The following is a 12,367-nucleotide window of genomic DNA, read 5'->3' on the forward strand; positions in this document are numbered from 1 at the left end:
TGAAAAAACGCCACATTATTTAATGAGATGCCCACATGGAGTTCCGGTAGTCACGGGTATATTTGATAATAAAAAGATGGACGGGATTTTTATAAACCATTTACCATAAGATAGGGGTAATTTAGCCCTTTTCCGTTTATAAAATGTCAATTTTGTTGTAATAAATTCAGTTTATGAAAACAGTTGGTAGCTGGACTTGCTCAAAAGGAGACAAACTAGCCAATGATTCTGGCCTGATAGTCTTTTCACATTGATTTATTTCCAGTGCTTTTATTAGGAAAGCACACTGCAGTTTCCACCCTAAAAAAACAAACGCAAATTCGGATTTACTTGACAAGGGAATACTTTGACTTGAATCACCTTTTCTGTTGTTGTTAATACAGTACTAGTTCTTTATTAAATTAATTCATAATGTTCACTTGACTGACTTCATTGTAATAAAAAGAAACAAAAAGTAAGTATCAATATGCACAACGCAAGTGAACCCCTTGCCTAAACTTGACTCTATCCTGTGGTAGTATTATAGTAATATACTCCAGAAAATGGAGAATCAAACAAAAGGAGCCATGAAAATTAACCATGTTGTCAAATCTGCATTTTCTATTCCCAGGAAACAAGTTTACAGTTTCATTGTTTCCATACTTGTCTTTCTACATTTCCAGGCCGGTTCACAGAGTAACGTATATGAAAATGAGAAGAGCATTCTGTTAGAGTTGAATCAATTATGGGGAGATCAACTAGGATTCGAGTCATTGAATTCCGATTCCTCATACTGCAATTGGTTTGGTGTAGAATGCAGAAATGGTTCTGTCACAAGCATCCATCTCGGAGAGAAACAACTTACTGGAATAATTCCACCAAATATATGTGGACTCAAAAGCCTAGAAGAGATAGACCTGAAGTCCAACAACATCAGAGGAGAATTTCCTACATATTTGTACAATTGCTCAAAGCTGAAGTTTCTTGATCTTTCTTGGAATCAATTCCATGGACCACTGCCTAGTGACCTTAATCGCTTGTCGAGGCTAATCCATTTAGATATTGCTGGAAACAGCTTCACTGAGATCCCAGGATCCATAGGTCAGCTTTCTGAACTGCAATATCTGTCTCTTAAATTTAATAATTTCAACTTGTCAATACCCCAAGAAATTGGAAATTTGTCAAAGCTTGAGACCTTGGATATATCCTATATTGAGAGCTTTAAGCAAGCCATAATTCCAGTGGAATTCGGAAAATTGAAGAAATTGAAATACTTAACTATTAGTCAGTCAAATTTGATGGGGAGCATTCCAGAAACATTTTCTGCTCTTTCAGGTCTAGAGACCTTGGATCTGTCTGGCAATTACTTAAATGGAACGATTCCAAGCTATTTTTTCCACTGGAAGAATTTAACCTCTCTTCTCTTGCTGGATAACCAGTTTTCTGGTAGGTTACCGACTTTGGCAGCAAATTTGGAAATGATGAGGAAAACTCAAGAAATATCTTTTAGTCTTTCAAATCTCCAAGTCTTGGATCTCTCAGGAAACCACCTAAATGGTTCGATTCCAGGCTACTTGTTTCATTTCAAGAAGCTATATACTTTGTATCTGCAACATAACCAATTTTCTGGGATTTTACCAAATATAGCTGGAAATTTGAGATTAAGGACATTGGATCTCTCAGGAAATCACCTAAACGGCTCAATTCCAAGCTACTTGTTTCTTTTCAAGAAGCTGGATACTCTGTATCTGTAGGGTAACCAATTTTCTGGGAGTTTACCCACTATAGCTGGAAATTTAAGAGTAAGCACATTGGATCTTTCGTCAAATCAGCTCTCTGGATATATTCCACGAGAATATGACAAGAATTATGGTTACTTATTTAGCAATAATCTCAATCTCTGTAGCAGTTACACCACTCTTTACATCCAAGTTCCACGTTGCAGTCGCAAAACCAGAGTTGCTATAGCCATTGCGGCTCCTATTGGATTTTTACTCATTGTAACATTGTTATGCTGCATAGTTAAAAAGAGCTGGAATTTCTCTGTAGTCCAATTCATATGGAGTAAGAAGAGGCATGAGAACCAAGATCCAGAGTGGATGTTCATTTCTTTTCAACGATTAGAATTCACAGAATCTGAAATTTTAGTGAATATGACAGAAGAAAGCTTGATTGGAAGTGGAGGTTCAGGGAAGGTCTATCGAGTTGGTGTTAATCCTAATGGGAAGTTTGTCGCAGTTAAGAGAATATGGAACAAGGGAAATTTAGACAACAGACTTGAGAAACAGTTCCTTGCAGAAGTTGAAGTATTGGGTAGCATCCGACATTCCAATATTGTGAAGTTGTTATGCTGCATTTCTAGTGGAAACTCAAAGATTTTAGTGTATGAGTACATGGAAAATCAAAGCTTGGACAACTGGCTGCATCACAAGAGAAAAAGAGCTATTACTGCTTCAGCACATTGTGTCTTGGAATGGAATACTAGGCTGCAAATTGCAGTTGGAGCTGCCCGAGGTCTATGCTACATGCATCACGAGTGCTCCCCACCAATCATTCATCGCGACATTAAGTGTAGCAATATCCTTTTAGACCATGAATTGAATGCCAAAATTGCAGATTTTGGACTGGCTAAGGTTTTGGCTACGTGGGGAGAGACGGAGACTGCTTCTGCTATCGCTGGCACGTTTGGTTACCTTGCACCAGGTATATCTCATTATTAGAATACAAGTTATGTTTCTTATTCTTTTTATCCTAATACCTTGTTATTCTTGGAATTTAAGAGTATGCATATACGTCAAAAGTGAATGTCAAGAGCGATGTCTACAGCTTTGGTGTGGTATTATTGGAGTTGGTTACTGGGAGAGAACCAATAAACAGAGACGAGCATATGAACCTTGCACAATGGGCATGGAACCATCGTGAAGAAGGCAATCCAATCATTGATGCTTTTGATGAAGAAATCAAGGAAGCATGTGTCTTGAAAGAAATGAGCTCCATGTTCAAATTGGGGCTTATTTGCACCAGTAGTATGCCTTCTGTTAGGCCTTCTATGAAGGAAGTTTTGCAAATTCTATTACTAAGTGTTGCTACGTCTTCCTAGAGAAAGGTTGTATTTCTGCAAGAGGTTGTTTCCACGGCTTGAACCCGTGACCTCCTGGTCACATGTCAGCAACTTTACCAGTTACGCCAAAGCTCCCGTTGGCTACTATAAAAGGAAGAAAACTATGTAAAGAAAGCTGAAAGGAAGAATAACCACTTTATCAAAGTGTTACGTGTAGATATCCTTTCAGTGACACATCACAACAGTATAAAAAGTTTTTTGAAACTAGTTCTATTCTTTCGAAGTTAAAGTTTCTAAACTTAAATTTATCCCTATAGAAGTAAGAAGTAGAATTTGGCAATACTTGAACATGCCAATGCAATCGAGTGTCTAAAACGGCTGTAAATTTAACCATATTATTATGCAAAATGACTCGCCTTGATTTTGCTGTTTCAAATAATGCTTGTACACGTACCATTTATGTTGTAACTTTGAGCAATTATCCGGTCTAACAGGTTATTTTCTTGGAATGATCAGTTGAAGTAAAGTTTTGAGTTGAATGATGAAGAAGCATTGGGCTGATGCTAGAGTATACATTCTGGAGACATCGTTACCAACATGGCTTTGTCATTCTATTTCATTTACAAATAAGAACTGTGCTTGTTGACATAAGACTACACATTATCCTCCCTCAAAATTTGGGGTCTCTGCAGCTTTGAAGCATGTAGCAAACCTCCTTCATTGACGGCCTACCAGATGGTAATGCACCAGTACACATCAGTCCTAGTTTAAAAACACTCGTCATTTGTTCCAAATTAGTTGCTTCCATGATTTCTCCATCAACCGCCTCAAGAATGGAATTGCCCTCCCTGAAATGCTGTTGAGACCATTGTGCTAGATTCATTTGTTCGTCCCTGAGAATGGGTTCTCTCCCCGTTGTCAATTCTAATAGCACCACTCCAAAGCTATAGATATCAGTCTTCACATTCACTTTGAATGTAGAGGCATACTCTGTCAAATACAATTTCAAAATTAGAGTTGGATAAATTCTTTTTGAAATACTCAAGAGGTGAAAATACATAACTTGAACTGTAATGTACCAGGGGCAATGTAACCAAAAGTTCCAGCAATAGCAGAAGCTGTCTCAGGATCATCATCGTGCTTTGCTAGCATTTTCGCTAGCCCAAAATCTGCTATTTTTGGATTGAATTCCGAGTCTAGAAGGATATTACTGGACTTAATGTCTCTATGAATGATAGGCCGAGTGCAATCATGGTGAATATAGCAGAGTCCTTGAGCTGCACCAATGGCTATTTTTAATCTCTTTTGCCAATCCAAGGGTGGGGTACTACTTTGACCTGGTGAGGCTGCTCTTCTCTTTCTGTGAAGCCATTTGTCCAGGCTTTGTTTCTCAAAGTATTCATATACTAGAAGGTTTTTGTCTGCGCTAAAGATGCAGCAAAAGAGCTTGACAATGTTTTTATGTCGAATGCTACCAAGTATTCGAACTTCTGCTAAAAAATCCTTTGGGAGTTTTCCACCTGAACTTTTGTCATGCCGTATACTTTTAACAGCATAAGTATCGCCTGTTTGGTCGATCACATCTCGATAGACCTTCCCTGATCCTCCATGTCCTATCACATTTTCGTCTTTCAAGCCAGACATAATGTCCTCCGTAGTTACCCTCAACTTGTGAAATGAAATTAACTTCAAGTCCTCTTCAATGTTCTGCTTCTTTTTCCACCAAGGCTTTCTGATCAAGGAAAAGATCCATACTAATTGCATCGATATGCAGTCTTTTTTCCACCAATGCTTCCTGACCATGTAAAATATCCATACTGACTGTATAGCTATTCCAACAACTACAGCAGGAATTATGATAATCAAGTGTTTTTCTCTCAGAAACTTTCGAACCTTATCACCAGAAGAGCAGCTTGGTAAATCAGGGAAGGAGTTCTTGGATGTAGAACAAAGGTTGGACTTGTCAAAGCAATTGTCTTCATATGTTAGCTTCACAAATTCAGCAGAAATTCTCCCTGAGAATTTGTTGGAACAAAGCCTTAAAGTATTACTAGGCAAAAGATGTTCTATACTTTCAGAAATGTCTCCTGATAATTGATTATAAGACAAATCTAAAGCATGCAATCCAGGTAAATCCCAAAATCTCTTTGGTATAGAACCTTTCAATTGGTTATGAGAAAGATCCATACTATACAAACTAAACAAGTCCATTGCATTAGGTATCACGCCAGATAAGTAGTTATGACTCAGTAACAAGTGACGCAAATGATGCAACTGGAACAACTGATTAGTAATTGAACCACTTAGAGAATTATGTGACAGGTCCAATTTCACAAGTTTTTTCAAGCTCCCAAATTCTTCTGGGATCGAGCCGTTCAAGTAGTTCCTAGAAAGATCAAGATTTTCCAGTTGGGATGCTGATATTTCTTTTGGCATCTCACCCGAAAACATGTTACCTTTAAGATACAAATTGGCTAATCTATCCATCCTAAACAACTCACCTGGAATCTGGCCTCTCAAATAATTGTTGGATAAGTCCAGGTGTTGTAGCTTTGAGCAGTCCATCAGGCTTACTGGTATAGTTCCAAAAATGTTGTTGTTGGAGAGATCAATCAAGGTAAGGTTCTTGAGCTGACATATTGTTGATGGAATTGTTCCAGTAATGTTATTTCCTCCTAGAACTAGCTGTGTGACTCTGCCAAAGCCATTCATACATGACACTCCTGACCAACTACATGGCGAATATTTCAAATCCCATGACTGGAAGATCTCTGGATTGCTCCAGTGCTGTTTCAAACTTAGTAAGACGGACTTTTCCGTGCTTGTAAATAAATTTTCTTGGAAAGACAGTCTAATTAAGAAGAAAAACATGAGGAAGAAGATTCGCATTGTAAGGAAAAAATAGCAAGACCTTTCTTTGAGAGTCACCTTGAATTTGATAATGAACTTATATATTAAGAGTAACAAATAATTAAGCTAACAGTAAGATGCTTCCTCAACTTTAGGACAAGCATGCCACAAGCTAGGCTTTTTTTAAACAATCTCAAATTTGTCACGTGCTAATTTGGAGGAAGTCTAAGCTGCCTTCACACTTCCTCTCTGGCCACTTCATCTTCTTTTGGGTGGAAGCTGCACAGAAGCAAGTATAGTAGTAGTATAAAAGACTGCCAAGCCAGAATCTTTGACAAGTTGTCCCCTTTTGAGGTCTGGCTAGCCTGGCACACGTTTTGTAAAGCATTACTAGTTTACTAAATAAATGCCCCACTGCATTTTGATATATTGCTAGGCTGGCACCGGCCCACTATGTAAATTGGTGTATTTTTAATTGGGAAAGAGTCAATATTCTCCCTCAGTTATTGGAAAAGGGACAACTATATTCTCCGTTTGAATTTTGGTCCCAAATAAGCCATTACTGTTATCTCAATAGCTTAGACCTACCCCTCAAAACTAACATACTCCACATATGATTTAAAACATACTATTTCATTTCTAAGATGGAAGAATAGAACTCGCTTTAAGGGAGCCCAACATGATAGGAATCTTCTGCCTATGGGAGTCAACAGCGCACCTTCTTAAAGCACCTATCCAGCTTTCTTCCTTTGCCTTATTTAGCTCTTATGAGAAGAAATGGAATCCTGCGAAACAGTCGATAAAAGTAAAAGCCAAATGTAAGAGTTCAGTATCGATACAACACCTATCTTATGACTTCCAGGTCTCTTCTAGTACTTTCTGCCTCTAAGCTGAACTCACAAAACTCCCTTCACCTTTGAAAGAGCCTATCCAACTTATTGTTCATATTTTGTGCGTCTCCTTCCATTCACATACCACTCACTCTCAATTATCCATTCTGATACACAAATTACACAGTAAACTCAAGAACCAATCCAGCTCAATACCACGTCAGCTTAGTGGTTAAAAGTTAGTTAGAAGGAGTTAAAAGTTAGTTAGAGGTCAGCAGAGTTAGTTAGGAAGAACAATAGAGAAGGATTCTTTCAATTATAATAAATAGTAGTCGTTTTCAATTCTTATATAGCATTGTAATTCATAGTTACAAACCATATATGAAACTATTACAATTTCCTCTAAAATCTCTTCCTATCTCTCTCTCTCTCTCTCTCTCTTTCTTTTCCCCTCTTTATATTTTCTTCTTCGCAACTCCATAGCTGAATTCTTGAGTCCTCGAACTCCTGAACAGCTACTCGATCCTCGAATTCCTCGCTGAATTCCTGCAATTGAGTAACAGTGGTATCAGAGCTGATCATCCTCGGCAATCATGGTGAAAGGTGCTCGATTGAATGACGCAACCACAGAAGAAACAGGGGATTTACGTGAATTGATGCAGAAGTTAATCACAAAAGTTGGGACTTTATCTGGAGAAGTCTTGAATCTGAAACGTTTGGACAAAACTATTCTCGAACTAAAGGAACAGTTAAATCATTCTGGAGAAAATCGAAGGGAACAAACACCTATGCAAAATGAAGGCGAACCATCTGATGAAAGGTCACCAAGAGAAAAGAGTCCTGGCTGTTATAACCATCACAATTCTAATTTCTCGAGGTGGTCAATGATGGAATTCTTGAGGTTTAATGGAGAAGATCTGAAATCATGGCTATTCAAAATTGAGCAGTTCTTCTCCATGGAGAAGGTTCCTGCTGAAGAAAGGGTGGAGGTTGCTGCAATGCAGTTAGAAGGTGAATCTATACAGTGGCATTTAACATTTATGAGGTATAGACAATATCTTCAACCAGCTACATGGACTGAGTATGTAATGGCATTGGTGGAAAGATTTGGAGTAAACTTTGATGATCCTATGGAAGAAATTAAGAAGTACCAAGCTGCTTTTGAAAGGAATCTCACAAGAGTGAATCTGTCACAAGAAAATGCCATCAGTTGTTTTCTTGGTGGACTGAAACATGAATTGAACATTGCAGTAAAACTCACTAATCCCACAACCCTATCTCAGGTGTACAAAACTGCTAGGATGCAAGAGGCCTATTTAGCTGCTATTAGGCTACCTTCTTCAACTAGCAATGTACCAGCAAGTGCTCTTAGAAGGGTCATGGATCAAAGAAGCAATAGCATACCATTGTTGCCAACTCCTAACCAAGGTAATGCTGGGACTTCTAAAGGATTTAACAGGAGAACTTTGAGTATAGAAGAGATGAATGAAAAAAGGGTTAAGGGCCTATGCTACTTCTGCAATGAAAAATATGTAGTAGGGCATAAGTGTAAGAATTTGAAGCAAATATACTTGCTTGAATTGGAAGAACCAGAAGAGGGGTTGTTTTCAGAAGAAGTAGTGAATGAACTAGAAGAGCAGGAGATGGAACTGACACAACCAATGGAGTAGGTGGGAATTTCCATTCATGCTCTGAATGGATCATTGGGGTACAGGACACTAAGAGTGTTTGAGTATCATTCTCAAAAGCCTTTGCTCATCTTAATGGACACAGGAAGCTCTCACAATTTTATGGATCCTGAGTTAGTGGAGATATTGAAATGCCCTGTGAGAGAAACTACACCACAGTTGGTAGCAGTAGCTAATGGGAACATGTTGAAGGTGGATAAAGTTTGCAAAATCTCTTGACTTCTACATGGAGCTGAATTTTCTGTTGAATTCTTACTACTACCATTAGGATCTTGTGGGGTGGTATTAGGAGTACAATGGTTATTAACATTGGGGGATATCAAAATGAACTTTAGAATACTTACCATGGAGTTCTATTACCAAGGAAGGAAGCATGTACTTAGAGGATCAGGGAAGCAAATTTTGACTCCTGGAGCTGGAAAGTTATCCAGAATTCCAGGTAAACAATCTGAATTATGCATGATACAAGTAATTCCTACTATGTGTAATAAAGTACAATGTTGTTCTGTGGAAAATAAGGAGACATTTGAACAAGATCCTAGACTACTGAAATTGTTAAATGAGTTTAAGGAGTTGTTCAAAGAACCTACTCAATTGCCACCATCTAGAGGAGTGTTTGATCATAGGATTGTCCTTCAAACTGGAACTGAACCTATAAATAAAAGACCATATAGGTATCCCTCAGTCAAGAAGGATGTTATTGAGACCTTAGTAAAATAGATGCTAGATCAGGGTATTATCCAACCAAGTAACAGTCCCTTTGCTGCACCTGTAGTTTTGGTTTAAAAGAAAGATGGTACATAGAGGTTGTGTGTCGATTATAGGGATTTGAACAAGCAAACAGTAAAAAAACAAATTCCCTATTCCTATTGTAGAAGATTTACTGGATGAACTAGGAGGATCTAAAATCTTCTAAAAAATAGACCTGAGATTTGGTTATCATCAACTAAGGATGGCAGTTGAAGATATACCAAAGACTACTTTTAGAACCCATGCTGGTCATTATGAATATTTAGTAATGCCCTTTGGGTTGTCAAATGCTCCTGCAACTTTTCAAGGATTAATGAACTCAGTTTTTCAAAAGTTCCTTAGGAAGTATGTCTTGGTCTTTTTTGATGACATACTAATATATAGCAGCAACATAGATGATCATCTGTTGCACTTGAAATCTGTTTTTGAGGAAATGAAGAAGCATCAATTATTTGCTAAGCAGAGCAAATATTTCTTTGGGGTTCAAAAAATAGAATACTTGGGGCATTTTATTACTGTTGAAGGGATTTCAACAGACCCCCCAAAGATAGAAGCTGTGAAGGAATGACATGTACTTAATAATGTTAAACAACTTAGAGGATTCCTTGGGTTAGCTGGTTACTATAGGAGGTTTATCAGAGGGTTTGGTTCCATTAGCAAACCATTAACTGACCTCCTCAAGAAAGATAATTTCAAATGGTCACCTGCTGCTTCAGAAGCCTTTGAACAACTGAAGACTACATTGATTCAAGCTCCAGTGTTGGCATTACCTAATGCTAACAAGACCTTTATTGTTGAAATTGATGCAAGTGGACATGGTATATGGGCTGTTCTAATGCAGCAAGGGCACCCTATTGCTTTTATCAGCAGAGCACTCTCTCCCAGGCATGCTGCTCTTTCAGTCTATGACAGAGAACTTCTAGCTATTGTTCATGCTGTCACAAAATGGTCCCAGTACCTACTTGGTCAGAAATTTATTATAAGAACTGATCAGAGGGTCCTTAAATTTCTAATAGAGCAGAAACTACACACAAATTCTCAGCTTATGTGGCTCACTAAGCTGATGCCTTTTGACTATGTTATTGAGTACAAGAAAAGGGTGGAGAACAAAGTAGCAGATGCCCTATCTAGGATACCTCGAGCTGAGTTATTCTCTTTAGTAATTTCCCAACTAGCTCAGAGTTATTGCAGGCTATCTTTGATAGTTGGAACACAGATGTTGACTTGAAGGATTTCATTGAACAATTGCAGACCAATCACACCAGTCACAATCAATTTACATGGATTCATAATCAGTTGAGGAGGAAAGGGAAGCTAGTAGTTGGAAAGGACTCTTAGCTTAGAAGGAACATTATATCATTATGGCACTCTACCCCTCAAGGTTGTCATTCTAGCATAGAAGCAACACTCAAGAGGATTCTGTCATTGTTTTACTGGAAGGGAATCAGAGAAGATGTCAAGTTTTTTGTTCAAAAGTGTGATATTTGCCAGAGAAATAAAGCGGATTTGGCAGCATATCCTGGTCTGCTGCAACCACTCCCTATTCCTGAGGTAGTTTGGTCTCAAATTAGTATGGATTTCATAGATGGCCTCCCTAAATCTCAAGGGTATGAAATCATCTTAGTCATAGTGGATCGATTGAGTAAATATGGTCATTTTATTCCTTTAAAACACCCATATACTGCTCAATCTGTTTCAAAGGTATTCATGGAGATCATATACAAACTACATGGATTACCAGATTCCATAGTAAGTGACAGGGATGCAGTATTTCTAAGCACCTTTTGGCAGGAGCTATTTGCAATTCAAGGAGTTCAATTAAACACCTAAATAGCTTATCATCCTCAGTCAGATGGCCAAACTGAGGTCCTAAATAGGTGTTTAGAGACCTATCTAAGGTGTTTCTGTTCTGAAGAAGCCACGGATTGGTATACTTATTTACATATGGCTGAGTATTGGTATAATACTTCCTTCCACATTGCCATAAAAACTACACCTTATGAGTCATTGTATGGCAGACCACCATCACTTCATTTACCTTATTTGACAGGAGAATCAGCTTCCACAGAGGTTGATAACACCTTACTCAATAGGGAGATAAAGCTCCAATTATTGCAGCATCATCTATTGAGAGCTCAACTCATAATGAAACAGCAAGCGGACAATCATAGAAGTGACAGAAATTTTGAAGTGGGGGATTGGGTATATTTCAAGGCCTAGCCTTTCCACAAATTAGCTTCCAAATATTATGGAACCTTCCAGATTGCTAAGAAGGTAGGTCCTGTAGCTTACACCCTCTTGTTTCTACCATCAGTTAAGATACACCCCATTGTACATGTTTCTCTCCTAAAAAAATGCTATGAATCACCTACTCAAATTACCTACCCTCCTACCAATGACATTGCTAATCCTAATTGTGCTGAACCAGAAGCTATTCTACAGAGAAGGATGATTAAGAAAGGAAATAAGGCTATTGCCCAGGTTTTGGTTAAATGGACAGGTTTGCCAGCTGATAATGCTACACGGGAGTTCTTCAATGTCCTGAAGACTAGGTTTCCTCACTTTGATCCTCGTGGTCAAGGATCTTCTGTATGAGAGAGTATTGATACACAAATTACACAGTAAACTCAAGAACCAATCCAGCTCAATGCCACGTTAGCTTGGTGGTTAAAAGTTAATTAGAGGGAGTTAAAAGTTAGTTAGAGGTCAGCAGAGTTAGTTAGGAAGAACAATAGAGAAGGATTCTTTCAATTGTAATAAACAATAGTCGTTTTCAATTCTTATATAGCATTGTAATTCATAGTTACAAACCATATATGAAACTATTACAATTTCCTCTAAAATCTCTTCTATCTCTCTCTTTCTCTTTCTTTTCCTCTCTTTACATTTTCTTCTTCGCAACTCCATAGCTGAATTCTCGAGTCCTCGAACTACTGAACAACTACTTGATCCTCGAATTCCTCGCTAAATTCCTGCAATTGAGTAACACATTCTCTCATAATACAATGGCAACACAAACAGTGGCGTACGCAAGATTTTTTGTAAAATGATGTTACAATTAATTGGTAGATGGTGACTCGTAGAAGTTAGGGAGATGAAAAGAGAGATGAAAAGCCGATTATAGTAGCAGCAAGCCAACATATTCAAAATAGCAAATCGTAAAGGAGTTTACCGAGTGTGGCAGGTCCACTGAACTAAGAACTGGATTT

The 12,367-nt window shown here is 38.1% G+C and overlaps 2 protein-coding genes and 1 pseudogene across 2 annotated transcripts; 2 read left to right on the plus strand and 1 right to left on the minus strand.

The window, feature by feature from the left end:
* Nucleotides 1-460: 460 nt before the first annotated feature.
* On the plus strand, nucleotides 461-3,329 carry LOC104249179 (receptor protein-tyrosine kinase CEPR1-like; annotated as a pseudogene).
* Nucleotides 3,330-3,556: 227 nt separating this feature from the next.
* LOC104249171 (receptor protein kinase CLAVATA1-like) lies at nucleotides 3,557-6,026 on the minus strand. Its single transcript, XM_009805550.2, has 2 exons — nucleotides 4,120-6,026; nucleotides 3,557-4,030 (listed from the first exon to the last, which is right to left on the minus strand). Exons 1-2 carry the CDS (start codon nucleotides 5,927-5,929, stop codon nucleotides 3,711-3,713), a joined length of 2,130 nt encoding a protein of 709 aa, XP_009803852.1. The 5' UTR covers nucleotides 5,930-6,026; the 3' UTR covers nucleotides 3,557-3,710.
* A 5,076-nt stretch (nucleotides 6,027-11,102) lies between these two features.
* Nucleotides 11,103-11,753, plus strand: LOC138875938 (uncharacterized). Its single transcript, XM_070154818.1, has 2 exons — nucleotides 11,103-11,360; nucleotides 11,421-11,753. Exons 1-2 carry the CDS (start codon nucleotides 11,103-11,105, stop codon nucleotides 11,751-11,753), a joined length of 591 nt encoding a protein of 196 aa, XP_070010919.1.
* Nucleotides 11,754-12,367: the final 614 nt, after the last annotated feature.

The sequence above is a fragment of the Nicotiana sylvestris genome, chromosome 8 (genome assembly GCF_000393655.2).
Source record: "Nicotiana sylvestris chromosome 8, ASM39365v2, whole genome shotgun sequence".
In the NCBI taxonomy this organism is placed as follows: domain Eukaryota; kingdom Viridiplantae; phylum Streptophyta; class Magnoliopsida; order Solanales; family Solanaceae; genus Nicotiana; species Nicotiana sylvestris.

Coding starts and splice junctions, on each gene's coding strand:
- LOC104249171 (XM_009805550.2), bottom strand. CDS start 5,929: ATGCGAATCTTCTTCCTCATGTTTTTCTTCTTAATTAGACTGTCTTTC. Junction 4,031..4,119: donor TTTTGGTTACATTGCCCCTG/GTACATTACAGT, acceptor TGTATTTGACAG/AGTATGCCTCTACATTCAAA.
- LOC138875938 (XM_070154818.1), top strand. CDS start 11,103: ATGGCTGAGTATTGGTATAATACTTCCTTCCACATTGCCATAAAAACT. Junction 11,361..11,420: donor ATTTTGAAGTGGGGGATTGG/GTATATTTCAAG, acceptor GGAACCTTCCAG/ATTGCTAAGAAGGTAGGTCC.